The sequence below is a fragment of the Chlorocebus sabaeus genome, chromosome 19 (genome assembly GCF_047675955.1).
Source record: "Chlorocebus sabaeus isolate Y175 chromosome 19, mChlSab1.0.hap1, whole genome shotgun sequence".
Lineage (NCBI taxonomy): Eukaryota > Metazoa > Chordata > Mammalia > Primates > Cercopithecidae > Chlorocebus > Chlorocebus sabaeus.
Window position 1 is genome coordinate 19,368,138 of NC_132922.1, and position 27,569 is coordinate 19,395,706.

The 27,569-nt window shown below is 43.2% G+C and overlaps 1 protein-coding gene and 1 long non-coding RNA gene across 9 annotated transcripts in view; one reads left to right on the plus strand and one right to left on the minus strand.

Annotated features, from left to right (window-relative positions):
• Nucleotides 1-27,056, plus strand: part of EIF4ENIF1 (eukaryotic translation initiation factor 4E nuclear import factor 1) — a 55,975-nt gene extending 28,919 nt beyond the window's left edge. For 4 of the 8 annotated variants that reach the window (XM_007975511.3, XM_007975508.3, XM_007975509.3 and 1 more), the window contains exons 7-19: nt 2,479-2,654; nt 9,075-9,210; nt 9,729-9,908; nt 11,580-11,812; nt 15,815-15,886; nt 16,651-16,834; nt 17,976-18,055; nt 18,625-18,767; nt 21,519-21,603; nt 23,206-23,338; nt 24,179-24,520; nt 25,384-25,548; nt 26,134-27,055. In XM_007975511.3, coding sequence (XP_007973702.1) covers nt 2,479-2,654; nt 9,075-9,210; nt 9,729-9,908; nt 11,580-11,812; nt 15,815-15,886; nt 16,651-16,834; nt 17,976-18,055; nt 18,625-18,767; nt 21,519-21,603; nt 23,206-23,338; nt 24,179-24,520; nt 25,384-25,548; nt 26,134-26,375 — 2,171 coding nt within the window. In that variant the 3' untranslated portion in view covers nt 26,376-27,055. Of the gene's footprint in view, nt 1-2,478; nt 2,655-9,074; nt 9,211-9,728; nt 9,909-11,579; nt 11,813-15,814; nt 15,887-16,650; nt 16,835-17,975; nt 18,056-18,624; nt 18,768-21,518; nt 21,604-23,205; nt 23,339-24,178; nt 24,521-25,383; nt 25,549-26,133 lie in introns of all 8 variants that reach the window. The other 4 variants (XM_007975512.3, XM_007975513.3, XM_038007587.2 and 1 more) reach the window with 3 other exon arrangements.
• On the minus strand, nt 9,101-11,634 carry LOC140709102 (uncharacterized). The gene is made up of 2 exons (XR_012089484.1): nt 11,533-11,634; nt 9,101-9,638 (listed from the first exon to the last, which is right to left on the minus strand). It is a non-coding gene; the product is annotated as an uncharacterized lncRNA (long non-coding RNA).
• Nucleotides 27,057-27,569: the final 513 nt, after the last annotated feature.

The following is a 27,569-nucleotide window of genomic DNA, read 5'->3' on the forward strand; positions in this document are numbered from 1 at the left end:
GTAAAGTGAAGAACAATGCCTATCATAACTTAAGGGTTACTTTTAGCACTGAAGAACACATGTACCTATCAGAACTCAGCCTTCAAGAAGGCACTCAGTAAATTCTAGCTGCTTCAAGCTTTCAGGGTTAGTTGAAAGCCTTTTGGCAGATACTAGGCAACCAAAGGGGAAAGCTTTTTTTTTTTTGAGACTGAGTCTTGCTCTGTCACCCAGGCTGGAGTGCAGTGGCACGATGTCTGCTCGCTGCAAGCTCCGCCTCCTGGGTTCACACCATTCTCCTGCCTTAGCCTCCCAAGTAGCTGGGACTATAGGCGCCCACCACCACGCCCGGCTTTTTTTGTATTTTTAGTAGAGATGGGGTTTCACCGTGTTAGCCAGGATGGTCTCGATCTCCTGACCTTGTGATCTGCCCGCCTTGGCCTCCCAAAGTGCTGGATTATAAGCATGAGCCACTGCGCCTGTCCTCTATTTTTTTTTTTTTTTTTTTTTTGAGATGGAGTCTCACTCTGTTGCCCAGGCTGGAGTGCAGTAGCCTGATCTCTGCTCACTGCAACCTCCACCTCCCGGGTTCAAGTGATTCTCCTGCCTCAGCCTCCTGAGTGGCTGGGATTATAGGTGTGCGCCACCACGCCCAGCTAATTTTTTGTATTTTTAGTAGAGATGGGGTTTCACCGTGTTGGCCAGGATGGTCTTGATCTCCTGACCTCATGATCCGCCTGCCTCAGCCTCCCAAAGTGCTAGGATTACAGGCGTGAGCCACTGCGCCTGGCCTGGGAAAGCTATTTTAATAAATAAGGGAAAAGTCAATGCCACCTAACATTTTGATGAAGACAAATATAAGCAGAAATAAGCTGATGGCATTTATTTAGAAGGAGAAAGAAATGGAGAATCACAATACTCATCTTCTTTTGTAGTCTTGAAAATGTAGTGCATATTACCATTATTTTTGTGCTATCACACATTCTTCCCTAGGATAATGTAAGAAATTGATAGTTAATTTGGAAGACTTTGCTATTAAATTGGCTTTGAGATATGTCTTTGTCTCATTCTTAATCAAAGCAGCACCCAATAAAGCACCTCTTTAACGATAAAGATCAGGCTTCTGGTGAGAAAAAATTGTTTTTCTTAAGTGAGGTGAAATCTGAATTTCAACCATTCTTGTATCAAGTGCAGGAGCCAGGAGTGAGATAGATTGAGTGGCACCTCCTTATTTTACAGATACAGAGAGAGATTGAGACCCGGAGAGAAGGGATGGATTTCATGGCAGAGCCTGGAGTAGAATCCAGGGGTCTTGGTTCATCCCATTAGATAACTACAGAATGTCTCTAGGTTGCCCTTGCTATGTATTTAAAATAAATTAAAACAAATAAAAACATTAAAAACTAAGATGTCAGATGCCTTAAATGTTAGCATCTGGCAGTTTCACTTTATCTCCCCATCCTAAAATCAACTGAACATTATAGAGTATACTTGGCACTATAGAGTAAGACAAGGCTGGTTAGACCAGGTTACCTACCCTCAGAGACTTTAGCTTCACAGAGAGTTACTGTTATACAGTGTGATAAGTACTCAGAGATGACACAAGGATTATAGAGAAGGTGGCAATTAATTTTACTGGGTAGGGCAAAACTGGGTAGGCGGGGCAGGCTTCCCGGAGAAGGTCACATTTGAATTTCGCCTTGAAGGATGAGCTACAACAAGCAACTGTAGGCAAGTGAAAATTACCCTTATGCCAGGTTTCTCATAAATACTTTAGGTTGCTGAGTCCTGACTGTGGTGGTGCTACAGGTGCATGGGCAAAAGCAGAGCTAAATTAATTTGGTTCCATTTTTAAGCAATAAGAGACTTGCAAAGACTATCCTTTAAAAAAAAAAAAAAACTATCACTAGAAAAAGAACTGGGTACGGTGCTGGACACAGTGGCTCACTACTATAATCCTAGCACTTTGGGAGGCCAAGGCAGGAGGATCACTTGAGGTCAGGAGTTCAAGTCCAGGCTGTGCAGTTTAGCGAGACTCAGTCTCTACAAAGAATTTAAAAATTAGCCAGACATGGTGGTGTGCACCTGTGGTCCCAGCTACTCTGGAGGCTAAGGCAGGGGGATCACCTGAGTCCAGGAGGTAGAGGCAACAGTGAGCTGTGATCGTGCCACTACTCTCCAGCCTGTGCAACAGAGCAAGACTCCATCTCAAAAAAAAAAAAAACCAAAAAACCCTCCACTATAGAAAATACGAAGTTCTGAGGAAGGGAACCATAATCCTCCCCCCATCCTGTTGGTGTTCTGGCTTTATTAAGGCTTTTTTCCTCTTCTGCCTCCCATAGAAAGGAGATTGTTTTATTCTTGCAGGTGCAGTACCTGCACAAGAAGTCTGCTTTTAAAGTCATCTGTGGCTCTTCTACATGTATATTGATGGGTGAAACTACAGAGGGACACTGGAGTTTACTTATCAGATGGTTTTTATCCTGGTTTTGCTTTCAGGTATAGTAGAGTGCAATGGAGGAGTGGCCGAAGAAGATGAAGTGGAGGTCATCCTTGCACAGGAGCCTGCAGCTGATCAGGAAGTGCCAAGGGATGCCATCTTGCCTGAGCAGTCCCCAGGAGAATTTGACTTTAATGAGTTCTTTAACCTTGATAAGGTGCCATGCTTGGCTTCGGTGAGTGTAGCAGCACACTTAAAAACGTGTGGTTAAATTTGACCTGAGTATTTAAGATATCTTTTTGAAAGTGTTGTTTTGCTAGATGCTTTTGGGGTTTTTGGCTTTTATTCTTACATATTTAAATTTTTGTTGGCTTTGTTTTGAGAGGCCTAATGGATAATAAGAGATTTTTTTTTTTTTTTCTTTTTTTGAGATGGAGTCTCGCCTCTGTCACCCAGGCTGGAGTGCAGTGGCCGGATCTCAGCTCACTGCAAGCTCCGCCTCCCGGGTTTACGCCATTCTCCTGCCTCAGCCTCCCGAATAGCTGGGACTACAGGCGCCCGCCACCTCGCCCGGCTAGTTTTTTGTATTTTTAGTAGAGACGGGGTTTCACCGTGTTAGCCAGGATGGTCTCGATCTCCTGATCTCATGATCCGCCCGTCTCGGCCTCCCAAAGTGCTGGGATTACAGACTTGCGCCACCGCGCCCAGCCATAATAAGAGATTTTTGTGCCAGTTAACTCTTTTTTAAGCCGGTGCTGTTAGACTAAAAATTCCTGTTGGTTTTTTTTTTTTTTTTGAGACTGAATCTCTTTCACCCAGGCTGAAGTGCAATGGTGCGATCTCGGCTCATTGCTACCTCCGTCTCCCGGGTTCAAGTGATTCTCCTGCCTCAGCCTCCCGAGTAGCTGGGATCGCAGATGCGTGCCACCAAGCCTCATTTTTGTATTTTTAGTAGAGACGAGGGTTCACAATGTTGGCCAGGCGGGTCTTGAACTGACCTTGTGATCCACCTGCTTCAGCCTCCCAAAGTGCTGGCATTACAGGTGTGAGCCACCACGTCCGGCATACAAATTCTTTAGATGTTTACATTGTCTCCTTTTAGTTGTTTGTTGTAGACTTACTGTGAAGGTGGCTTTTTATAACTGACAATTGTTGTCACACTGATCTACATTCCTTGGAGGAGGCTGCCTGGTTGATACTTTTTGGATGTGATGGTTCCAAAAACCTTTAATGAAAAGGAACTTGTAATACTTTCAGTATTGCTGTTAAACTCTTGAGGTTCAGTCTTTCTGGACTTTAAAAGTAGTAGTAAGCTCTCCCTGAATCTTTTGCTACCCACCCTTGCTCCTGCCCCATCAGCATTTATGGATTAGTACCTACTCTTTAATCATAACTGCTCCTTATTTGATTATTGTATGAGCGGACAAAGCTGGGCACAACAGAGCAGGCAACATTGGTCTGTCTCCGTTGTCACTGCCTGCTCCCCTACACCCAGAAGATTGCCACCAAGAATAAGTGAGCAGGCACTGTGTAGTACTGATAGGTACAGGGCCACAGATGTGTTCTTAGGCAGTCTTCTTAAATTTTTCTTTATTTCCATTCCATTGAAGAACAATATTTTAGTATAAAGTACAAATGTCATGACAATGCCAAATTGGTATAAAAGTTTCTTTTCTTTTTTTGGAGATGGAGTCTTGCTCTGTCACCTAGGCTGGAGTACAGTGGTGCAATCTTGGCTAACTGCAACCTCTGCCTCGCAGGTTCAAGCAAATCTGCCTCAGCCTCCCAAGTAACTGGGACTACAGGCACACGCCACCATGCCCAGCTAATTTTTTGTTTTTCAGTAGAGATGGGGTTTCACCGTGTTGCCCAGGCTGGTCTCAAACTCCTGAGTTCAGGCAATCTGCCTGCCCTGGCCTCCCAAAGTGCTAGGATTACAGGCATGAGCACCACACCCGGCCTTTTTTTTTTTTTTTTTTTTTTTGAGAAAGTCTCTGTCGTCCACACCGCAGTGCGGTGGTGCAATCTCAGCTCACTCTGCTTTCTGAGTTCAAGTGATTCTCCTGTCTCAGCATCCCAAGTAGCTGGGATTACAGGCGCCACCAACACACCCAGCTAATTTTGGTATTTTTAGTAGAGATGAGGTTTCACCATGTTGGCCAGGCTGGTCTCGAACTCCTGAGCTCAAGTAATCTACCCGTCTTGGTCTACCAGAGTGCTGGGATTACAGGTGTGAGCCACCGTGCCCGACCAGTTTCTAAGCATTTATTCTCATTATTATCTCAATACAGATCAGCATGGTCCACACTTGTCTGTAGCACTGCTCTGAAGCGTATGGAATGTGGCTCCAAAGCAATGTTGGCAACTATTTGTGTGGTTTTGTTCCTAAAGTTCCAGCAGCAATTTTAATTGTAAGTCTCTTAGCCAGTCCTTTGGATCATATCCAGATGCAAGTTTAATTTAGTAGATCTAAAACTGAGTGGCCCTTTCAAATTCTTAACTTCTGAGGGTATAGTATTTTTTTTCTTTTAGTGACTTTTTCTTTTTTCATTCTCTTAGAAGACAGATGGAATTTTTTTTTTTTTTTTTTTTTTTTTTTTTGAGACAGAGTCTCATTCCATCACCCAGGCTGGAGTGCAATGATGTGATCTCGGCTCATTACAAGCTCTGCCTCCTAGGTTAAGGCGATTCTTGTGCCTCAGCCTCCTGAGTAGCTGGGATTACAGACACACACCACCACACCCAGCTAGCTTTTGTATTTTTAGTAGAGACAGAGTTTTACCATGTTGCCCAGACTGGTCTCGAACTCTTGACCTCCAGTGATCTGCCTGCCTCGGCCTCCCAAAGTGCTGAGATTACAGGCATGAGCCACTGCTCCTGGCCTAAACCTAAACTTTTAATAACAGGTAACATGCATATAGTGCTGATTGTTGCAGACTTTATATACAGTAAGTTATCTGATCTTCACAAATCCCTTATAAATCAGATTACTGTTTCCATTTACAGATGAGGAAATAGGCATAGAATTTAGATAATTTACTCAAAGTCACACAGCCAGTAAATGGTGGAAACTGACTTCTAATTACAGTTCCAGTAATGAGTTTCTGCTCTTAACTCCCCCAAATATGCTACCTCTGAAGCATAAAGGTAGGAATAGCAACTGAGCACTGTTTGTCCTCTGGCCATTATCCTGAACCAAAACATGGTTAATGCTAAGCAGTCAGAACGAAGCCATTAACTCTGTCTCCATGCTTTCTGTGGAGGTGTTGTTAAATTATATATTCTGTAATCCACTAAAAAGCAAAACTGAGGTCAGTAAAAACAGATGCTGTGTGTTATATAACCAACTGAACTCTAATACAAAGTACTCAGAAAATTACAAGTCAATTGGGAAAAATAAGAAAGGCTGTAAAGGATATGAATATCAATTGACAAGTATGTAAGTGCTTAAAACAGTATTGGAGGCCAAGCGCGGTGGTTCATGCCTATAATCCGAGCACTTTGGGAGGCCAAAGCAGGAGAATGGCTGAAGCAGGAGAATGGTGTGAACCTGGGAGGCGAAGCTTGCAGTGAGCCAAGATCACACCACTGCACTCCAGCCTGGGTAACAGAGTGAGACTCCGTCTCAAAAAAAAACAAAAAACAAAAAAAGTGTTGTATGCTTAGTAAGCTCTACAATGTTGGGTGTTCATAAATATAAACAGAACTTTATAACAAAAGTGAGAATACACTATCTTTTATATAACTTAACCAAATTATTAGGCTACAAAGGAAATCGCAAATAACGCATTTGTTCGTTTTATTTAGAAATATTTATCAAAGGCTGAGGCAGGATCACTTGAGGCCAGGAGTTTAAGACCAGCTTGTGAGACCCTGCTACAAAAATAAATAAATAAAAATAAGCTGGGAGTGGCGGCGTGCTCCTGCAGTCCTAGCAATTCAGGAGGGTGAGCCCAGGAGTTTGATGCTACAGCAAGCAATGATCACACCACTGTACTCCAGCCTAGGCGACAGAAAAAGACCCTGTCTCAAAACAAATTATTGAGTAGTTCTAACCTCTGGACACTGTTCTAGGAACTAAGGCTATGGTAGTAAACAAAATAAAGTTCTCATCCTCATAGAGCTTACTTACAAGCTGAAGAAACACAAGGATCAGAAATATACACGCACATACACATGTATTTGCGGACTATATTCACTTAGAAATTGACAAAAGCCAGAAAAATGTATACAAACTGAACATTTGGAATACCTGCAAATTTAAATAAGTAATTAAAAAAATTTTTTAAAATATGGTACTCTTACTACAGTGCATGACACATGATAGATGCGTAACTATATTGGATGAAATCAAATTGGAAATACTGAATGTTTTAGAGTGATTAGCAGGAAGATCAGAAAAGTATGTGCAGAAGAAAATGTATAACCTTAAATGAATTCATTAGAAATCCAAACAAAAAGAAACTAGTGAAACAAATACGAAATGTAAAAATTACTATAAAAATGGAAAGCATTGATCAGTACAACCAAGTAACTGTCAAAAAGCAAAAATATTTCATGGAATCTGTTTGATTAGCAGAATGACATTATGAATCCAAGGATGTGATTTGTCTAAATGACCTAGCTTGAAGGACCAGACTAATAGCCATACAGGTTACCTTAAAAATGGTATTAAAAATCTACTCTAATAAGGGCAGCTGAAACACAAATTGCAGTTCCCAGGCTCCTCTTCTCAATCAGCTGATGGCTGACAATGATGTGGCAGAGGAAGATACCCTGACCAAGAAGGCAGGGATATGGGTCCACCTCCCAGATTCAAGTGATTCTCCTGCCCCAGCCTCCTGAGTAGCTGGGATTACAGTTGCCCACCACCACACCCAGCTAATTTTTGTATTTTTAGTAGAGACGGGGTTTCACCAGGTTGGCCATGCTGGTCTTGAACTCCTAACCTCAGGTGATCCACCCACCTAGGCCTCCCAAAGTGCTGGGATTACAGGCGTGAGCCAGCGCACTTGGCTTTTTAAAGTTATTTTTAGAATTCCTGTTTATCACTAAGATACTTATATTTTGGATACACTCCCCCAATTTTTCACAGTGATGTATCATGCTTATATTTTAATTAATACAAAATTAGTGCACTTAAAAGTCAGCATTATTTAAGGTATGAGCATCTACAGGTGGAATGTGATTGAAATTGTCTAGATAATTCCTCTGAAAATAGAAATTCTGGAAACAATAATTAGGGTCTTGAATTAAAATCCCTTCAAAAGAAGTATTTTGTGGCTTAGTTTGGGTATGGATTATGAAAACATTCTTCCAGAGAAGAACAAAGCATAAATCTAAGCTTCCCCTGCTTAACTTTGGAAACTGTGGGTTCCAGATTTCAAGTAAAACAGTCACTAATTCTGTCATCCATGTATCAGTTTTTGAAAAAGCATGTTTTCTGTTTATCAGTGGGATTGAAGTGAAAGTATATGATTTATTTTCAAGGATATGTCTGATTTTTGGATAGATGTTTGCTCTATCTTGTCTTTTCTAAATATTGATATGAATACTGCAAAAAATCAGTTTTGGATATTTGACTGAATTTATGGTATGATGTGAATTGAAAAATTTTTTAAATGCTTAAATTTAGTTTTTAAGAAAGATTGGCACTATTTTGTAATCTTTACCAAAGCAATTTATTGTTCATAGTGTGTTATTTAATTGTCCTTATTAAATGAAAACTATGGAGGTTGGATTTGGAAACAGAAAACACCTGAAAACTCTCAATTGATCTCAAACAGAGATCAGCTGTAATTTCATCTTCCACAGTCATACTTTTTCTAAACTTTGACTTGGAATTATGGTCTTTATGAGCTCTATTTTTTTTAGCCTTTGGCTTCTGAAACTCACAGGATTGAATTTCATAATGTTCATTACAACCTTGAAACCACTAAGTTTGAAGCAATGGTTTTCTTTCATCAGTTCCCCATTCTTGATGTTTAGTTGAAGGTCACTCATCAGCGTGTCAGTGGAATGCTGTGGCATTGACACTGTTCTCTGAGAACATTTGGTAGTACATGGATTTACTCCTGAGGCAAAGAATAGAAAACTGAAGAACTTTTTGTAGCATAGAGGCTTTGCTTTATATTCTTAGAAAGTAGGCTGGGCACGGTGGCTCATGCCTATAATCCCAGCACTTTGGGAGGCAAAGGTTGGTGGATCATTTGAGGTCAGGAGTTCGAGACAAGCCTGGCCAACGTGGTGAAACCCCATCTCTACTAAAAATAAAATTAAAAATAGCCAGGTGTCTGGTGGCATATGCGTGTAGTCTCAGCTACTCGAGAGCCTGAGGCATGAGAATCACTTGAACTTGGGAGGCAGAGGTTGTAGTGAGCCAAGATTGCACCCCTGCACTTCAGCCTGGGCAACAGAGCAAGACTCTGTCTTAAAAAAATAGTAATAAAAAAGGAAAGTAGATAGTTGGTTATACTCAGAAATTACCGAGGAAGGAGGAAGAAAAAGGTGTTCAAATTCCTAGGTTCTGAGAATGTTTATCTTCAGGTCACCAGCATCAAAGGAAGTTTCAAAGTAAGTGACCCTTTCATAAGATTTAAACCTTCTTGTCCTTTTTCATCTAGAAACTATTAGTTTTTATTGTCTTTTTCTTCAGATGATAGAAGATGTTTTGGGAGAAGGGTCAGTCTCTGCCAGTCGGTTCAGTAGGTGGTTCTCTAACCCGAGCAGATCAGGAAGCCGATCCAGCAGTCTTGGGTCAACACCACATGAAGAGCTAGAGAGACTTGCAGGTAAAATGGCTTCAGATTCTGCCCTTGAAGGTAAACCTGGGTTTTTCCCTGATACGGTTCATTCGTCTTCATTAGTCAGGAGTCGATTAGGGTCAAAGGGTCTCTGGACAACTGAAAAGCCTTCAATTTGTGTCCTTTTAATATTGTTGAAGGGGCCGGGTGCAGTGGCTCATGCCTGTAATCCCCGCACTTTGGGAGGCCAAGGCGGGCGGATCACCAGGTTAGGAATTCGAGACCAGCCTGGCCAACACAGTGAAACCCCGTCTCTACTAAAAATACAAAAATTAGCTGGACGTGGTGGCAGGCATCTGTAATCCCAGCTACTCGGGAGGCTGAGGCAGGAGAATCTCTTGAAACCGGTAGATGGAGGTTGCAGTGAGCCGAGATTGCACCACTGCACTCCAGCCTGAATTAAAGTGAAACTCCATCTCAAAAAAAAAAAGAAAGAAAAATACAGTTGAAGGCATGTTTCTTTACTGGAACAGATTAATTTTGAGTATGTTTATTTGCAATATCAGGTCTGGAGCAAGCCATCCTCTCTCCTGGACAGAACTCGGGGAATTACTTTGCTCCTATACCATTGGAAGACCATACTGAAAATAAAGTGGATATTTTAGAAATGCTACAGAAAGCCAAAGTGGATTTGAAACCTCTTCTTTCTAGCCTTTCTGCAAATAAAGAAAAACTTAAAGAAAGCTGTAAGTATTTATAATTTTTTAGATATCTGAAAAAGTCTAGATGTTCAGTCTTCAGGCAGTTGGGTCTAACATACCTCTGTTTCCTAAAAAGTCAAATATATATTGGTTTTTGTTTAATGTTCTGTTTTAAAAACTCATTTCATCAAAGAATACCACCTCTTTGAGAATCTCACAGTAGGTCATGAGCCCTATGAGAACTTTTCCTATAAGTTCTTACCTAGGGTCTGGTTATAATAATCCAGTGAATGTTGAAAACAAACTCCAGTGAATGTTTTATTCCTCCAGAGCATAACTTACCATTTCCTCACAAATCTGCCCTAGTCTTCCATATTCTTGCTTAGGCTATAAATCCTCAACATAAAAACTTAGTGATATACTGACCACAGTGCAGGTAGGAATCTTGGCAATGTTGGGCTATCTGGGATTCTTGTCCCAGGTAACAAGTCTCCTAGAAGACTCATATCCTTCTGCAGGATGCACAGCAGGATCTTGTCAAGTTTTAAAGCATAGCACCTCATATTTGTGGTCCCCCAGTATCTAGCATCTAAACATTTTAGGTTTAGTTTATGCCATCTCTTAGTACACAATTTGATTTTTTTTTTTTTTTTTTTTTTTTTTTTTTTGAGACGGAGTCTCGCTCTGTCGCCCAGGCTGGAGTGCAGTGGCCGGATCTCAGCTCACTGCAAGCTCCGCCTCCCGGGTTTATGTCATTCTCCTGCCTCGGCCTCCCGAGTAGCTGGGACTACAGGCGCCCACCACCTCGCCCGGCTAGTTTTTTGTGTTTTTTTGGTAGAGACGAGGTTTCACCGCGTTAGTCAGGATGGTCTCGATCTCCTGACCTCGTGATCCGCCCGTCTCGGCCTCCCAAAGTGCTGGGATTACAGGCTTGAGCCACCGCACCCGGCCCACAATTTGATTTTAAGTGTTACTAGTTTGTCTATTTTTGGTGTCAGTCTTTTCTGACAGTCCTTTTTTTTTTTTTTTTTTTTTTTTGAGATGGAGTCTTGCTCTGTCGCCCAGGCTGGAGTGCAGTGGCCGGATCTCAGCTCACTGCAAGCTCCGCCTCCCGGGTTTACGCCATTCTCCTGCCTCAGCCTCCCGAGTAGCTGGGACTACAGGCGCCCGCCATCTCGCCCGGCTAGTTTTTTTTTTTTGTATTTTTTAGTAGAGACGGGGTTTCACCGTGTTAGCCAGGATGGTCTCGATCTCCTGACCTCGTGATCTGCCCGTCTCGGCCTCCCAAAGTGCTGGGATTACAGGCTTGAGCCACCGCGCCCGGCCGAGACGGAGTCTTGCTCTGTCGCCCAGGCTGGAGTGCAGTGGCGCAATCTCGGCTCACTGCAAGCTCCGCCTCCCGGGTTCACGCCATTCTCCTGCCTCAGCCTCCCGAGTAACTGGGACTACAGGCGCCCGCCACTGCGCTCGGCTAATTTTTTCTATTTTTAGAAGAGACGAGGTTTCACCATGGTCTCGATCTCCTGACCTTGTGATCCGCCCGCCTCGGCCTCCCAAAGTGCTGGGATTACAGGCGTGAGCCACGGCGCCCGGCCCTGACAGTCTTATCTCAATTTTGAAATAAATTATTTTCATCTTATCTATCATACTAGCCAAAGAGAATTCCTACCAGATATCTCTTTGCTTGATTTAACCTGGACATTCTCAACTTCTCAGCACATTCAGGGGTTGTGCTTTCCGTGGAGGAGGTAGAAGCAGGTCTGAAGGGCTTGAAGGTGGACCAGCAAGTGAAGAATTCAACCCCCTTCATGGCAGAACACCTAGAAGAGACCTTGAGTGCTGTAACCAACAATCGACAACTCAAGAAAGACGGAGACATGACTGCGTTCAACAAGCTAGTGAGCACAATGAAGGCAAGTGGGACTTTGCCTTCTCAGCCCAAAGTCAGCGTAAGTATCTGGCACAAACCCACCCATTTCTCTTTTTTTTTTTTTTTTTTTCTTTTTCTCCTTTTTCCCACCACAATAAATGGATTTTTAAAAAGGTATTCTGAGTAAGTTGGAAATTCTTTAGTAGTCATTTGGTCCTTGATGCTTTTGTGTGTTCCTTAATTATTAATACACTATTCGTTACTGGAGAAAGCAGGCTTGTGGTGAATTTATATGTATTGTGGGTGACAGTATAAAGATTAAAAGATTCAGTCTTATGTAATGCCTGTATAACTTTAAGTCACTGCTAAAATGAGGTAAAAAACTATCTTTTTGGATGACCTCCAGAGAAAATTTTGTTATTCAGCTACTTAAGTTCATATACTTTACCATATTTGTATAGTAAAATCTTTATTCACATCTTCTAATTATTGCCAGATACCAGGGATTACCTGCTTTCTTACAGCCATAGAAATCATTTGTAAAGTATTTAAGATGGGGCTGGGCACAGTGGCTCACGCCTGTAATCCTAGCACTTTGGGAGGCTGAGGCAGGCAGATCACCTGAGGTCAGGAGTTTGAGCTGGCCAACATGGTGAAACCCCATCTCTACTGAAAATAACAAAAATTAGCCAGGCGTCGGAGCAGGCACCTGTAATCCCAGCTACTTGGGAGGCCAAGGCAGGAGAATTGCTTGAACCCGGACAATGGAAGTTGCAGTGAGCCGGGGTTGCGCCACTGCACTTCAGGCTGGGCAACAGAGTGAGACTGTCTCAAAAAAAAGTAAGATGGGTTTGTCAAGATAATTACATTCTGTTAATTTACTAATGGAAAAAGCTGTGGCTCCAAATTAAAAACAAAACTTGTAGGCATGAAGTTAGGTTACAGGGTGACACAACTGCATATCACCTTGTAAATGCAAGTGTTTATAATAATCTGGTCTTTGTCCTAACAATTTTGAGAGGGTAGTTCTCACCCATAGTGTATGTGTTAATATCACTATCTCTTGATACAAACTAATGGGGAGGCAGGGTAGATATGAATAATAAAATCATAAACATGGACTTATTCTAGTTGCTAAGTTCTAGCAAATTTACGAAATTGAGTTTTCCCTTTTTTTTTCCTGTTCCCTGCTTGCTTGGGAACTTACCAGTTAGCTAAGATGCAAATAGCAATAGCTGTTTGAATCATTATGCCTTACACCAAAAGAAAGCAACTGACTTTTAGCATTCCTTATCTGACCAATAGTGCTAGAGATGTCAACATCCTCAGACAGAGGTGCCATTATTCCTTAGTGCCAGGACCGACCTTCTACCCTTGAAAGGAGGCACCTCAGATAGGTAGATTGACTTCTTTGTATCTGACCACACCATACCAGTTGCAGGAGAATGTCCCTGTAAACTGCTTTAGAATTATTTTTATACAAAGAATTATTATATACAAATACTTTCAAATGAAGACCAAACTGAAAGATGGTAGACTATCTATTTTCCTTTCTTGTTACCTTTGTGTCTTGGTAATTGGGTGCTGGCTGCAATGGTGTGGTTCATATGTTGTAATTAGCCTCTTTCTTTTGGTGTGAGCAACTAAAAATATGGAAGGGGGATTCAGCAGTTTACCTGATGTTTTTCCACATTTTATTGCAGATATGATTCTAGGATTTGATATTAACACAATTTACTCTTGAGTTGTAAGGGCAATTGGTTTGATGTTGGGGTTTTAGTACTCTGAAGTATATCTGGTTTTAGCTGAGCAAATGAGCCTCAAACACCTGCCAAAGGGATGGATGACATATTCAAGTGGCTAGGCAAAGGCTAAGACAAACTCAGCTAACAGGAAAGAACGCAACAAGGAAAGTAATGGAATAAGAATAGCAGGTGTTATCTCAAAATATTGCTCAATTTGCATGTTGTTAAGTCATGGTTTACTTTTTGAATTCAGCGTCTTTAATTACTACTGCTGTGTATGTTTTGTATACTATTTCTGATCTGCCTCCGTCCATTTCGGTTGTCACATTGGTTCATCCAAAAGTAATACATGCTGGTTCAATCTAAATTATATTTTAAATTATAGATTCTATCCTCTAAGTATAATAAGCCATGTGGTATAAAGTTGTCTATTTGTTTTCATTAGATGGAAGTAAATGACTCTTAAAGAGATTACTTATAAAATCATCTGCCTTTAGTCCCAATTCCAAAATCAACAATAAAATACCTGGGTATCCTTGGGCTATTTGTCATGCCTAGACACTGCTTTGGACTTTGACAGCTCCATCTAGGGAAAGGGAAACTACACCAGAGAAAGCACTTCACGCAGAGCTAAATGGGCATAGGGATGTCCTGAAGTGCAGGAGGGAACTCCAGGCTGGATGCACAAAATGTAACCACTGGCCAGACCTGGTGGTGTACACCTATAGTTCCAGCTACTTGGGAGGCCAAGGTGGGAGGGTTGCTTGAACCCAGGAGTTCCAGGCCAGCCTGAGAACACAGCCTGAAGAACATAGACCTGTCTCAAAAAAAAAAAAAAAAAAAAGCCGGGTGCGGTGGCTCAAGCCTGTAATCCCAGCACTTTGGGAGGCCGAGGTGGGCGGATCACGAGGTCAGGAGATCGAGACCATCCTGGCGAACACGGTGAAACCCCGTCTCTACTAAAAAATACAAAAAAACTAGCCAGGCGAGGTGGCAGGCACCTGTAGTCCCAGCTACTCGGGAGGCTGAGGCAGGAGAATGGTGTGAACCCAGGAGGCAGAGCTTGCAGTGAGCTGAGATCCGGCCACCGCACTCTAGCCTGGGCGACAGAGCCAGACTGTCTCACAAAAAAAAAAAAAAAAAGGTAACCACTACTGCTTTAAGAGTGGAGGATTTGAATTTTGCCCTGTATGTGATACCCATTTTGGAACAGCTCGCTTAAAAAATAATAAAGTTGCTGGGCGCAGTGGCTCATGTCTGTAATCCCAGTACTTTGGGAGGCCAAGGCGGGCAGATCACAACGAGGTCTGGAGATCGAGACCATCCTGGCCAACATAGTGAGACCCCCATCTCCACTAAAAAGAAAGAAAAAAAATTAGCCGGGCATGGTGGCACGTGCCTATAGTCCCAGCTACTCAGGAGGCTGAGGCAGGAGAATTGCTTGAACCCTGGAGGCAGAGGTTGCAGTGAGCCGAGATCGCGCCATTGCACTCTAGCCTGGGTAACAGGGCAAGACTCTGCCTCAAATAAAAAAAATAATAATAATACAGCTTAAATTTCCTGAAATATGAAACTCTGAAATATAACAATTTTAGCCAAACCTGCATGTTGTTTACTACGATTTTAAAACCATATGTGTAGGCTGGGTGTGGTGGGTCACATCTATAATCCCAGCACTTTGGGAGACCAAGGCCAGAGGATTGCTTGAACCCAGGAGTTCAAGACCAGCCTGGGCAACATGGCAAAACCCCCCCTCTACAAAAAATATAAAAATTAGGTGGGTGTGGTGGCATACACCTGTAGTCCCAGCTACTCAGGAGGCTGAGATGAGAGGATTGCTTGTGCCTGAGAGGTCAAGGCTGCAGCAAGCCATGATCGCACCACTGCACTCCAGACTGGGCAACAGAACAAGACCATGTCTCAGAATTATATATATGTGTGTGTGTGTGTGTATATATGTATGTGTGTGTGTCTCCAATAAATCTTGTTAAAGGTAATGGGTAGCAAGAGTTGTCTCAACTAAGTGTTCCCTGGTTTCACCATTTTTCCCCCTTCTTTTGGTCACAGTGTTAGAAACCGGGAAATGGACTTAGGGTTAGCATACTGAGGATCTCTGAGGGGACTTTGCATGTACATGCGAACAGCCTTTCCATCCCCAGATCTTTTTTGGGACCTATGTGATGAGAGCAGAACGAGTTGGTTAAGTTTTCTGTGACTTGAGCATCATCCTTCTATTAACTCCCTAGGAGTACTTTATGCTTTCATGTGGTCCCCAATCAATCTGTAAGTTAAGTGAGTTAAGAGAGTTAAAACCAGTTTTCTTTTGACTTTTTTAGCGAAACCTTGAAAGCCATTTGATGTCCCCTGCTGAGATTCCAGGCCAGCCTGTCCCTAAGAACATCCTGCAGGTACTTCACAATCTTATACTGAGGCCTTGGAGTCTTGAACAGTAGTCTTCTGAACCAGTTTTGTTTATTGGTCCAGCTTTGGGTCTTAGAAAATGATCTGTATTGCCTGGCAATCAGAGATGTGATATTGTTGCCTGACATAGTTTGGTGCTGCTGTTAATCTTAATGGGCAGGGGATGGAGGGTGGCTAAAAAAGTTGACAAACTAAGCCTTGACTTCTAGTTTGCTTTGTAGTTTCTGTGGAACTTAAAAGTATCTAGCCAGGCACGGTGGCTCACACCTGTAATCTCAGCATTTTGGGAGACTGAGGTGGGGGGATCACCTGAGGTCAGGAGTTTGAGACCAGCCTGGCCAACATGGAGAAACCCTGACTTTACTAAAAATACAAAAATTAGCCTGGTGTGGTGGCACATGGCTGTAATCCCAGCTCCTTGGGAGGCTGAGGCGTGAGAATCACTTGGACCCGGTAGGCAGAGGTTGCGGTGAGCCAAGATCACATCACTGCACTCCAGCCTGGGCAATAGAGTGAGACTCTCAAACAAAAACAAAAAACAAAAAAAAGGAATCTCTATTTATAGCACTAAGACAGAGCAAATGTTGCTAGCTGAACATTCAGAGAAATGTGTCGCATGTACACATGCCAAGTCCTTCAATTGAGCATGAGGGAGATCCATCTTGTGGCTCTCAAAAGTTAATCCATAATTCACAGCCTCTGAGTAGAAGGAAGAACTAAGTTCACAGGGATTTGGCTTTTCTGCCTTTAGGAACTTCTGGGTCAACCAGTTCAGAGACCTGCTTCTTCCAATCTTCTGAGTGGCCTTATGGGGAGCTTGGAGCCTACAACATCTTTACTGGGCCAAAGAGCACCCTCTCCTCCCTTGTCACAGGTGTTTCAAACTCGAGCAGCCTCAGCTGACTACCTTCGCCCAAGAATACCATCACCAATTGGTAAATATACTTATTTGTCAAAAAGAAATATGAATTTATGGCCAGGCACGGTAGCTCATGCCTGTAATTCCAGCACTCTGGGAGGCCGAGGTGGTGGGCAGATCACCTGAGGTCAGAAGTTTGAGACCAGCCTGGCCAACATGGTGAAACCCCATCTCTACTAAAAATACGAAAACAGCCAGGCGTGGTGGTGCATGCCTGTAATCCCAGCTACGCAGGAGGCTGAGACAGGAGAATCGCTTGAATTCGAGAGGTGGAGGTTGCAGTGAGCCAAGATCACACCACTGCAATCCAGCCTGGGTGACAGAGCGAGACTCTGTCTCAAAAAAAAAAAAAATATTACACTTTTGGGGGATGCGGGAGCAAAGGTGGAAGATATCTTCTTATCAGCTGCTCTTATAGGTGAATATGTTCATGTTATAGATTTTTTTTTTTTAATTGAAATCTAACTGATCCAACTCTTTAGTCTTATTCCTTATTTTGGGAATTCAATCCAAAAAAAGTTAATTTGGCTTCTTAAATTTTTCTTTGATACAGTAGAAGTCAGTGTAGTGGTTCTCTGTGAAGCTATTGAGTTTTGATAGATAATCCACTGTTAAGTCTTATGGCTAATTAGAAATGTGACTGAAAGAAAAGTTCCAGAAAGTGTCTTAGCACAGTTTTTACATGGAATGTCCTAGTGTTGTTCCTGCCATCGTAAGCTACTTTAGGCTGCTGGCCACTCTGGTTTCTGCCAAACAAACCTTCAGAGGCATTTTTTGAAATCTTCTGTCCACAGTCAAACAGATAGAATGAAGAGAATGTGTACTCTCACAGCAATGGTGTCTGCTTTAATACCAGATGGCTTAGTGATAATAGGACAAATTGCTGGCTAGAAAAGCTCTTCTCTCCCAGAGAGAGGTCTTGGCTTTAAAAGGAGCAAAGCTGATGGCTTAGTTGAGAAGCAATTTAGACAGTGCTCTGGTTGAGGTCCACATAGCCCACTGTCAGGGCACAGAGGGAGAGGGACATCTGTCGGCCCAAGAAATCAGTGCTTTCCAAGAGATGGCGTTCAGCAAGAAATGGCATGCATTAATGAAAATGCCTCCCTGATGCACACCTACCATCTTGGTACTCACTGAGACTGTAACTTTCCTGACAGGTTTCACACCAGGACCACAGCAGCTACTCGGAGATCCATTCCAAGGCATGCGCAAACCCATGAGCCCCATCACGGCCCAGGTCAGGCTGAGCTCTTTCTCAACTCAATCTCTTGCTTGCCCTTCACCCTATTGGTGCATGGGGAGTGGAGAGCTGAATTGTTGTGATTCTTAAAAATGGTTTTGAGGCCAGGCATGGCGGCTCATGCCTGTAATCCCAGCACTTTGGGAGGCAGAGGCAGGAGGATCACTTGAGCCCAAAAGTGAAAATGAGCCAGGTATAGTGGCATGCATCTGTAGTCCCAGCTACAAGGAGGCTGAGGCAGGAGAATCACTTGAGCCCAAGAGTTTTGAGACTGCAGTGAGCTACTGTACTCCAGCCTGGGTGGCAGAGTGAGACCCTGTCTCTAAAAACCAATAAATGGTTTTGATCTATATTTCAAGCTCAGTGAAGGTTAGACAATTTGCTGAATAATTCAAGTAATAAAATTGTTAATCTTGATCACTGCGATGGCAGCACAATTTAGTGAGGTTTGCAGTATCTAACTTTTCTCAGCTTCTGTTTAACTTACCTTTCTAAGAGTGAAGAGAGACCTTTGTAGAAAGTATGGTGTCCTCACTCTTCTCCTGACCCTCTCCTCTCCTTTTCAGCAGATGAGCCAGCTGGAGTTGCAACAGGCAGCTTTAGAAGGGCTGGCCTTGCCACATGACCTTGCTGTACAGGCAGCAAACTTCTACCAGCCTGGTTTTGGCAAACCACAGGTGGACAGAACCAGAGATGGATTCAGAAACAGGTAAATTACTAATCCTGCTCATGTGGAGATTTACAGATAAGTTTTCCTGAAACAAATTACTTATCTGCAGTATAATTCTGTTGCACATACTGTGGTATGTTGTTCAATATGTGGTAGAAATTCCATCCCAATCCAAATCAATAGAACAAATAGATTAAATAGAGAAAATACAATTAAATTCTGCAAGGCATAGGGTTTTCATTCGATATGGTTTTATTTCCGTTCTTGATTTATAAATGACTTTTTTTCTTTGAGTTTGCTAATTAGCTATATGGAAGGGATGCTGCTTGCCTAATTTACCTCACAAGATTGTTATGAGTAAATATATTTTAAAATCTTAGGATGTTTCTACCAGTTAAACAATTCATTTTTACAAATGCAACTAGCATAGCTCCTTATTCCTTTTCCCACAGATCCAATGTTCTTACCAAACTCCCTTGATGCAGGTTTGCTGCATCGACAGTTTCTTGGCCAGAGCTGATGGGTTTGTTGATGAGACTTGTTAACAAGTAGATTGCGGAGTTCACTCTCCTCCTCTTTTTCAATAGTTGCAACAAATGGTAAAATGAAATTATAAGTTGGGGAGAAAACGGAAAGGGGTGGCAATGTTATTTTAGTGTAAAATAAAACAGACAAAACTATACAAAACAAATCTGTAGCTTATTATAAGGCAAACTTCCTTGTTAACTACTCAGAGGGCCTCCATGTGCCCTGTACCAGTAATACCTGTTTTCCTCCTCAGAACTCTCCACTGTCCAGCCTTTAAAAGTAATCACTACCTTAATTAAAAATAAGTAATTTATCACCAAAATACACATCCCTGAACACTATAGTTTAGTCCACCCTTAAAATACTTGGTACTTAATGTTTTGATGTGATTCTTAAAGTTACTACCACAGTGCCTCAGTGTTTTGCTTCACCTGTTAACCCTTTCAGAAGACACTGAGATCAGGAGATACCCTTACACAAGCACATCCTATTTATAGCACCCTTCAACCAAAACAGAGAGCTCCAGACTGGTCTGCTGAACCCCTCTCACATGCTTTCTCTCTATAGCATAATGCTGTTACCTGGTATTCATTGATGTGATTTGCGACTTTCAGAGTACTTTTAACTTTTTTTTTTTCTTTTTCTTTTTTTTTTTTTTTTTTTTTGGAGACAGTCTCTTGCTCTATTGCCCAGGATGGAGTGCAGTGATGCAGTCTTGGCTCACTGCAACCTCCTCCTCCTGGGTTCAAGCAGTTCTCATGCCTCAGCCTCCTGAGTAACTAGGATTACAGGAGTGTGCCACCATGCCCGGCTAGTTTTTTGTATTTTTAGTAGAGATGGGGATTCGCTATGTTGGCCAGACTTGAATTCCTGGCCTCAAGTGATTCACCTGCTTTGATCCCCAAAGTGCTGGGATTACAGGCATGAGCCACCACACCTGGCCCAGAATTTTATATGATCTTTACATCAACCCTGTGAGGTAGATGAGGGGAGGTACGTAACTGCATTTTACAGATACAGAAAACAGGTTTTTACAACATGGCTTACTCAAAACTAGCAAGCATATTTGAGTCAATGTCAGTCTAGCCTTCATGTTTTGGATCAGCGTCAGCCTCTTAGGTCTTCCCTGTGTACAGCTGTGTCCCTCCAACAAACATGCCTTTCCCCTTACCTTGCTTTTTTTAATTGTATTCATCACTCTCTAGCATACTATTTATTTTTTATCTCCCTGCCTGTAGTAACCCCACTCCATCCTGCAGCCCCAAGAATATAACCTCCATGAGGCCAGAGATTCTTTTTCTTTTATTCACTGCTATATTCCAGGAACCTGGAACAGTGTCTATAGCAGGTGCTCAAATATGTTTACCAGAAGGAATGACAGGTCATGTGGAACCCCCAGTTTGGGGTTCATTTTTTAGTCACTCAGAATAGTACTGATCTATCTGCCCGTGTTGTCATATACACAGTCACAGCATGGCGGCAATGGGGGTACTAACTAGAAAGAAGCCATGAATTTAGATTTTCCATCTATCAGAGAACTTCAGGTCAGTGACTACACTTGGGTCTTGACCTTTGAGACCTGAGATCAATCTTGTGTAGACCAAGAGTGGTCCTAAAATAGCTGAAACTGTTGATTCTGTATTTGATTTGAATGAGTGTCACACAGAGCATCAGTTCTATGCCAGGCACTGCACTAATTATTGCTGCTCCCTGCCCAATGAAGCACAGCCAGCCCTAGAATGAAGGCCCATCCTAGCGCACCTCACTGGTGTAGTCTGCAGTAAACTATACACCAGCTCTGGATAACCCTACAATTCCAAGGCCCTCCCAAGTTCCTGTACCTGTTCCATCTACCTGAACTGTTGTTCTCTATCTTCAGCTTCTTGTTGATCACACCCAGTGGAATGCAGCTTCTTCCCCAGGAAGCATCCCTGCAGTGCCTGTTAGTCCTTCTCACCCCTCCATTTTCCCATTGTACTTTGTTGGTGCCTACTATCTACATGCCTTGGTTTGCTCTAGGTGATTGTTTTCCCCACTACACTGAGAGCTCTTACAAGACTGAGATCGTGTTTCATTTTGCTTTTGCCTTCCCTCAGAACTTAGCATGTACTTTTGCATATGTTAGGCCTAAATGCTTGGGAAATTGAATTGGATAAGGGAAAGGGGATGTTAAAATTCCTAGGCTGGTCTTGAGTATTATATGGTTTTAAGACTTGAAGTTAAGGAGATTGGGGTTCATGCTGATAACTGGTTTGTTCACAGGCAACAGCGAGTGACCAAGTCACCAGCACCAGTGCATCGAGGGAATTCCTCTTCCCCTGCCCCTGCTGCCTCCATCACAAGCATGGTCAGTGACCTTTAGTGACTGTGAAGGACTTAAAGGCTTCTCCCTGTTTGGTTGTGCGTGTGTTGTACCACTGGGTGCCCTAAATGTCCTTGAGTTCCTTCCACAGGAATAACTGACCTAGTAGTCTTTCATACCTGTCTATTAGGTTTTTCCCCTTTAGGACAGTCTAAGTCTTAGGATTTAAATGAAGCCCCTATATTGGGGAAAATATGTTCCAGCAGAGATGATCATGGGCCAGGGCACATGAGGTGATATAGTATGTTCAAAGAAATGAACCAGGTGTGGGGAGACAGGAGGACAACAGTGAGAGAGAGGAGGTGAAGTGGACAGAGGTGACTGGGTCAGACAGTGGCAAGTCTATTGAAACTTGCAGAGGAGTTCACAAATTCGGATTCACCATTTCAGGTCTCAGTGATACAAACTAAGGCTGGAACAGAAGGGTTTGCTTATATGCAGTGACAAGTCTAGTTTTATAACTTTATATCATTTATATCATTAAAAAATGTTTCATTCCAGCTGGGCGTGGTGGCTCACACCCGTAATCCCAGGACTTTCAGAGGCCAAGACAGGTAGATTGAGTTTAGGAGTTCAAGACCAGACTGGGCAACCTAGTGAGACCGTGTCCTCTACCCCTAATACAAAAAATTAGTCAGGCATGGTAGTGCACATCTGTGGTCCCAGCTATATTCAGGAGGCCGAGGTGGGAGGATCACTTGAGTCCAGGAGGCAGGGGTTGCAGTGAGCCAAGATCGTGCCACTGCCCTCCCTAGTGAGTCCCCGTCTCAAAAAAAAAAAAAAAAAAAGTTTCATTCCCCATAGATCTTTATCATCCAATCAAAGCTGATAGAGAAGGAAAAAAAAACTTTGCTGTGTGCTTCAGAACCCCACATGGGTCTTTGTACCAGTGACCTTGAAGGCAGCAGGGTTTGGAAGGAACTTTTCTGTTTGTAAGTCATGCCCTGTCTCCTGCCATCAAAGATATGGGGTTGTTTGGTGAGAAAAGGCAAATGCAAAATAAAATCACCAAAGTAGAACTAGTGAAGAGATAAGAAATGACTCCAAATGATTAATCCTGATGGCTGAGGAGACTATTGAGATAAATTTGACTTTTCTGGTAGCCAAGTTAAGAAGGGAAGTATTAGGAGTATGGAGTAATTCTGGTTAATCCTGATGGCTGAGGAGACTATTGAGATAGTCTAGTAGCCAAGTGAAGAAGGGAAATATTAGGAGTTTGGAGTAACTTTGGTTCTGACATTGTCTTTGAAATGTCTTTTCGCAGAAGGAAGGTCTGTTGCTCCAAGTTATATTTCTGGCCATGTTCTTTCTTGCCAGCCTAATCCCAGGCTGGGAAATGGGTAATGCAGAGGCTGCATAGGCATGTCCCCATTATCACAGAGTTGTAAGCAAGGGATAATGTACTTGGGACACTGCCTGTTTGCCCCATTCTGTTTTTCCTCCAGCAGCTACAGAACAGAATACTAGAGTTGGCCTTTGCTACCAATGTGGGGACTCTTTGTTGAGTAGCTTGGCCAGTTAATCCTGGCTTAGTATTACAGAAAGGCACTTAGAGAATGTGCTAATGCCAATTGTTTTTCTCTGCAGCTTTCTCCTTCCTTTACCCCTACCTCAGTGATTCGTAAGATGTACGAGAGCAAAGAGAAAAGCAAGGAGGAGCCAATATCTGGAAAAGCAGCTCTTGGTGACAGTAAAGAGGATACTCAGAAGGCCAGTGAAGGTACTGCAGAGCTGTTAAGGGCACTGCTCAAGAAAGTATATAATGGAGAGAACATGGGCCTGAGTGCTGTGCTGTCCAGCCTGATATTCTATACAAAGCCCTGGGCAAGACCACTAGCCTCTCTGGACTATCGTTCTGTGTCAGTGAGAAGGTTCTGTGTGACAGTGAGAAGAATTGTGCCAGCTCACAGTTGCTTGAAATTCTGACCAATCTAAGAGTGCTACTACTAGACGGGTAGAATGAGTGTTAGTTTAGAATCCTTAGTTGGGCTTCAAAGTTGAATAATTAGTATACTTATTTGGCAAATTAGTATAATTCAGCTAGTTTTACTTCTGAAAGATTATATCCAGCCTGTGGAGACTTAAGTGTCCAACATAGGAAATATGTGAGAGGCTTTTAGGAGTTGCACAGTAGGGATTGTGAAGGACATGGTAATGTGCGGATTCTAAATTAGGGTTTACACAGGTGTTACAATATAGATCTGAAAGATTTTTGCCTATGTTTGAGAAGGCTTGGGGTGGGTGGTGGGGAGGAAATCTTGTTGGTACTATTAAGACAGTTTGGTTCTTTGGCCAGACTCTAATTGCCATTTAGATTTTCCATTGTGATGGATTTGCATAATCTAGGCCATAGCCGTTTGTGCAGAGAAGGGTGCCCAACAATTCATCTTCTGGTCCTGTTTATTAAGCAAATGATGGTTCCTACTGTGTAGTTCTCTAAACTTGTTAAGGGTATCAGATAAGAATTGTGACCTTAAGAAATGAGATTTATTAGACCAGTGGGAGACTACAAGTGTTTGGGAGAAGTTTACCAAAATATTTTTTGTTTGGATCCTCACAGAGAACCTCCTGTCCTCCAGCTCTGTACCCAGTGCCGATCGAGACTCTTCTCCCACTACAAATCCAAAACTGTCAGCGTTACAGAGGTCTTCGTGTTCCACCCCACTGTCCCAGACCAGCCGTTACACCAAAGAAGATTATCGACCTAAAGCAACTGGGAGAAAAACACCCACCTTGGCATCCCCAGTTCCTACAACACCTTTTCTCCGCCCTGTCCACCAAGTTCCCCTTGTCCCCCATGTTCCTATGGTTAGGCCTGCTCACCAGCTTCACCCAGGGTTGGTACAGAGGATGCTGGCCCAGGGAGTACATCCACAGCATCTTCCAAGTTTGCTCCAAACTGGTGAGTTTCCAGCCTGACTTGGGTGTCATTTTGTGGGCCTAGAGGACAATTATTGGCATTGATGAACACTTAGAAAGATGTTACTAGAGTCTCCCATCTAACAAGCAGGCAGTGGGTCCAATCCAATCTCCTAGTCCTTTAAAACATTAGGAACCTAGCTTGAGGATTTTCTTTTTTTTTTGTAGAGACGGAAGTCTCACTCTTGTCTCCCCGGCTGGAGTGCAGTGGTGCGATCTCAGCTCACCGCAACCTCCGCCTCCCGGGTTCAAGCAATTCTCCTGTCTCAGCCTTCCAAGTAGCTGGGACTATAGGTGCACGCCGCCAAGCCCGTATAATTTATTTTGTATTTTAGTAGAGACAGGGTTTCACCGTGTTGTCCAGTCCGGTCTCAAACTCAGAATCCTAAGCTCAGGCAATCTGTCCACCTCGGCCTCCCAAAGTGTCAGGATTACAGGCATGAGCCAGAGGAATTTTTTTTTTTTGAGTCAGAGTCTTGGTCTGTCACCCAGGCTGGAGTGCAGTGGTGCAATCTCTGCTCACTGCAACCTCCACCTGCCAAGTTCAAAGTCCCTGCCTCAGCCTTCGGAATAGCTGGAATTACAGGCGCTTGCCCCTATACCTGGCTAATTTTTGTATTTTTAGTAGAGACGGGGTTTCACCATGTTGGCCACACTGGTCTTGAACTCCTGACCTCGTGATCTGCCTGCTTTGGCCTCCCAAAGTGCTGGGATTACAGGTGTGAGCCATTGCACCTAGGCCTTCATTCTTAACAAAATTCCAGATCAGCAAAACTGTACAGTGAAGTTGGAAAACTTCCAGGTAGCATTAAGACTACTCAGCTGCTTGCTTTTTCTGCTCAACAGGTGTGCTTCCTCCTGGGATGGACTTGACTCATTTACAGGGAATATCTGGCCCTATCCTGGGTCAGCCCTTTTACCCTTTACCTGCTGCTAGTCACCCTCTCTTAAACCCTCGTCCTGGAACACCTCTGCATCTGGCAATGGTGCAACAGCAGCTACAGCGCTCAGGTAGGTTCAGGAATTTGACAGGTGAATTTGGGACAGACTTACGGAGTCTTAAAGCTTTTAGGACTAGTTTTCAGTGGACATGAATTAACATTCATTCTTTAACTTGTTCTAAGTTTGGGACAAGAGTGTAACCAGAGAATAAGATGAAGTAAATTGACCTCTATGCAATTTGGGATTACTGTTCCTGCAGTCAGTGGGAAAAGTCAAGTGTGCTCTGCTCTGGCTTTGTCCTTTGCCTGTTAGAGAGGGCTGATAATCCAACAGAGGTTCAGCATCCGGCCTGCCCAGGGTATATGCCCCCTCACCAGTTAATGTTGCTGCTTCTGTGATGTGGTTACTTGCCATGATAAGTAGCAGTCATGTCATCCAGGGTAGGTTTTCAATACTGGTAGCTTCTGAATAGCTCAGCTTTCCATGGTACTGTTTTCTGGCATTGTTGGTATTTTACAAAGGAGTTTTATCTAAAGAAGCCCTAGAAAAAATCCTCTAGTAAAGATTCTTCTTTGGATAGGGTTTAATGAAGCAGGGTCTAACAAACTTCTTTCCTTCTCATGCTGTGAATGATAACCCTTCTTATCTCCACAGTTCTGCATCCTCCAGGCTCTGGTTCCCAGGCAGCAGCTGTCAGCGTTCAGACAACTCCTCAGAACATGCCTAGCCGGTCGGGCCTGCCCCACATGCACTCCCAGCTGGAGCATCGCCCCAGCCAGAGGAGCAGCTCCCCTGTGGGCCTTGCCAAATGGTTTGGCTCAGATGTGCTACAGCAACCCCTGCCTTCGATGCCTGCCAAAGTTATCAGTGTAGATGAATTGGAATACCGACAGTGAGCAGGGCAGGCAGACTCAACTAAGCCCGGACCTGTGGTGGCACCCTGGGCAGGACCCTGCTTCTTCATCTCGGGTTGGTTTATGGGCTTTTACTTCGGAGCACTCTGTGTGAAGCTGTTTGGTGGAACCCATGCACCTGGTGTGGTCCGCATTATGATGGAAGGATCTTAACCAGTCGAGTGGAGTGTACATTGTCTGAATACAGGATGCACAATGTTGTCAATCCTGAAAATTGTCTTTCTTTTTTGTAAGATATGTGAATGAAGTGTTGGTGTCCTCACCAAGAGGTGGCACCTAAGGGTTCTGAGGAAATAAATGTATAGACCCTTATGTACAGACCTGTGTATAAACAACTTTTGTATATACATATAGGATAGCTTTTTTGAACTTATACAGCTGTACATAAAAGTAGCTGATATTAGTTAGGCCTGTGTCAACAGTTTGGATTTTTTTCACTTGTACATTTGGGATTTTCTTTTGGTTGATTAAAATTGCATATGCTAAGTGTGTGAATGAAGTAACTGGCACTGTTGTGTTTATTTCCTCTCTGAAACCCTTCCTAATTTTGTTTGGAGACAGGGCCTCACTGTGTGTCACTCAGGCTGGAGTACAGTGGTGCAATCGTGGCTCACTGCAGCTTCAACCTCCTGGGCTAAAGCGATTCTCTCACCTCAGCCTCCCAAGTAGATGGAACTACAGGCACACACCACTATAACTTTTTTCTTATTTTTTGTAGAGGCAGGGTCTTACCATGTAGCCCAGGCTAGCCTTCCTAATTTCTAACCAGCCAAGCTATGCTCAGTATGTTCCTTTAGGGAAGTGATCTGAAAAAGTTTAAATTTTTCTTTAAAACCCATAGAAGTTGGGCACTGTGGCTCACACCTGTAATCCCAGCACTTTGGGGAGACAGAGGTGGGCGGATCATGAGGTCAAGAGATCGAGACCATCCTGGCCAACATGGTGAAACCCCGTCTCGACTGAAAATGCAAAATTAGCTGGGCATGGTGGTGCGCACCTGTAGTCCCAGCTACCCAGAAGCCTGAGAGAAGAATTGCCTGAACCTGGGAGGCAGAGGTTGCAGTGAGCTGAGATCACGCCACTGCAACCCAGCTTGGTGACACAGTGAGACTCCATCTAAAAAAAAAAAAAAGTTAATTGGACTCTCTTGATTTAGGAGAAATCAGCTATGGCCTT